General features: G+C 40.2%; 1 protein-coding gene across 1 annotated transcript in view; it reads right to left on the reverse strand.

Annotated features, from left to right (window-relative positions):
* Window positions 1-2359, reverse strand: part of slc35e1 (solute carrier family 35 member E1) — a 14588-nt gene extending 12229 nt beyond the window's left edge. The window contains exon 1 of the mRNA XM_013910111.1: window positions 1746-2359. Coding sequence (XP_013765565.1) covers window positions 1746-2224 — 479 coding nt within the window. The 5' untranslated portion in view covers window positions 2225-2359. The remainder of the gene's footprint in view (window positions 1-1745) is intronic.
* Window positions 2360-2677: the final 318 nt, after the last annotated feature.

The following is a 2677-nucleotide window of genomic DNA, read 5'->3' on the forward strand; positions in this document are numbered from 1 at the left end:
TTTTTCTTGAACAAACATGAACTATTAACAGGCAGCAAGTAGGCACGGTACGTCAGAGCTAGGCCCACACCTCTGTCAAACATCCAACCTGTCACAAACCTTGGGTGTGCACACCTCCCTCGACTGCACTTGTTTCATTTAAACACAGACTAAAGCGCAACTCAGTTTATCATTATGTTTTTTTTTCTTCTGAAGAACAATGCCAGAGTAGGCACTCAGTACTGGCGTCACACAAAGTAGATAGAATGGTCATTGTGTAGGTTCACAAGGTTAGAAGCCCATTCCTAAAGTAAAAACACTGATGCAACTGCTGTGGCTCCAAAACTCAGGTCAGAGGCGACAAAGGTATTTTACAGTGACATTTTATTTACAGACTTGCTCTAAATCAATAGTTATTAAGTATCTGCTAGACTTAATACAGAAATAAGTAAATAAAATTGAGACTTTTAGAGTTGTTTCAAGTTGGAACGTGTAGCTACATTACAGTGCCGTGGAGTTTGAAGGCGCAATTAATGAGAAATTCGACATGTGTTGCTAACTTGCAGAATCTGCAGGTAATAAGAGAGAGAGTGGAGAAATCAGAGCTGATGAAATTCATCTGCCACAAGTCCCAGGAGTCAGTGGAAACTAAATTAATGGAATAATCTTTAAATGACACAATAGATGCAAAAGGTGAAAGTAGTTCAAAAAGGTGCAGTTGATACATACCACAGGAAATATTTGAATTGAACTTGAGGAGGGTTTAATATGTGTATTTCCATCTTTCACAGGATAAGAGGCACATGCTTCCTGCTTTTTTTCTTAAAAATGCAGATCAACTATATAGTTCTTTTGGGGGCTGTAATTTGCGGTCCTATTAAATGAGAAGGTTCACCTTTTATTTGCAAAAAAAGAAAAAGAAATAGGGTGGGGAAAAAAGACAAAAGTTCCATACAGGGTTTTTAAATTTACAACATTTGTTTGATAGCTGTCTGTAAAGATTACCCTTGTGATTCAGATTAGTATTAATACTTTAATTTATGCATCTTGCACTATATTTTTCTTACATGTGCATTTACTTTAGTTTTGCATGTAGAGTATATTGTGGTTTTATACAGTTAGTTGCTGTAAATCCATTGTGCTTGTATAATGTGGTTGTAAAAGTCCAACCAGAAACAAGGTTGAGTTTAGCAACAGATAATAACTGTTTTTCATGCTTTGTACTGGAAGTGCCAAATGGCCCTGTCCCTTAACACAGGGACTAAGAAAACATTCAGATTAGTGACATGATAGTATTATTATGATACATTTTTATAGATTAAGCAGCCTGGTGTACATTTCCTGGGTGCAACATAATCACAGCCGGATCTTAATATTTCCTTTACGTTACCAACAGTATTCCTACACTATTATATAGTGGCTTTCGCTTCTTTCAGCTCAATAACAATGTTTAAAGGACTATGTATGTATTAGCCGGTTTTTTTTTTTACATTTATCAGCAGGTAGCCTCACAAAAATGTCACTTAAGCTTGTTAAAGGAGAAAAAATCAGTTGCAGAGGCTCGCATGTTACATGGTGGTTTAACATCTAAGTTAGGGAAGCACGGCGGCTCATTAATGGACCCTCCCCCTTAGCTATGAAGCTAGCAAACAGCAGCTCATTAATAATTCTTTGGAGAGTCTAAAGCTAATTAGTTTATATTAAGAGGACACGAAGCGAGATTAATTAGCCTCATTAAAACAAGACCTACAGTACACAGATTCTACGTGGGGCCCACAGCCTGGTTAAATGCCGTGCCACCCTGCGTTAGCCGCGATGCTAACATCGGCTGACAGGACGGACACATCATCAAGTTACCCCGGCTGACAGGCTCCAGGTGGCGGCGCATTAAAACGAACACAAAGCCGCTGTACTCACCGGTATGCGCGTACGACACGGGCACTTTCCATATGCTGAAGTGAGCCGACACGGAGGCAAAATATTTTCCGAAAGCTAAAGGCAGGATGTACCACCAGTAGTACCTGCTCGGCAGTTCTGTTTTGGGGACTCCCCAAGCCCGCAACAGCGGGGGGAGGAAGACGACGATAGAGATGATATGAAAGAGAGAGACCGTGACCGGGTACGGGAATCCATTGAGGATGATTTTGTTGACAACATTTCCCCCCGAGCTGACCGTGTACCAGCACACACACAGCGAAACTATCCGGATCCCTTCCCTGACCGGGGTCCGCTGCACCGCAGCCATCTTCCAGCGCGGAGTGACGAGTCACCGGTGGTGTGGATGCACCGGAGAAGCTCATCCGTCACACTCACAGCCGCGAACGCTTCCGGGCGTACCCTTCAAAATAAAAGACAACAGTATCTGTCGAAAGATGTTCACCGTGGGCGGAAGTGTACAGCTCACATCTGTAAATACGCGTTAAAACCAAGGTTTTTATAGTAAGTTTTATACTATAGTTTTAACTTTAGTATTATTTAAATTAATTTAGTGTTACTTTGATTTAAAAAATCTTTCTTACTACTTGCTTGATTGATTGTCGTGTTTATTGAGATTCTGGATGAGACTGTGAGTTAAGTGCTTTCAAAAAGTTCAATGTTTTTATTGCAATACCTGGATTGATTTTTCTAAACCTTGCCTCTGACATATGGTCTCGATACATAAAAATTAAAAAGACTGAACATTTTCAAACAATAAAAA

Source organism: Pundamilia nyererei, unplaced genomic scaffold (genome assembly GCF_000239375.1).
Source record: "Pundamilia nyererei isolate P.nyererei 1_Seehausen unplaced genomic scaffold, PunNye1.0 scaffold00036, whole genome shotgun sequence".
NCBI classification, from domain to species: Eukaryota; Metazoa; Chordata; class Actinopteri; order Cichliformes; family Cichlidae; genus Pundamilia; species Pundamilia nyererei.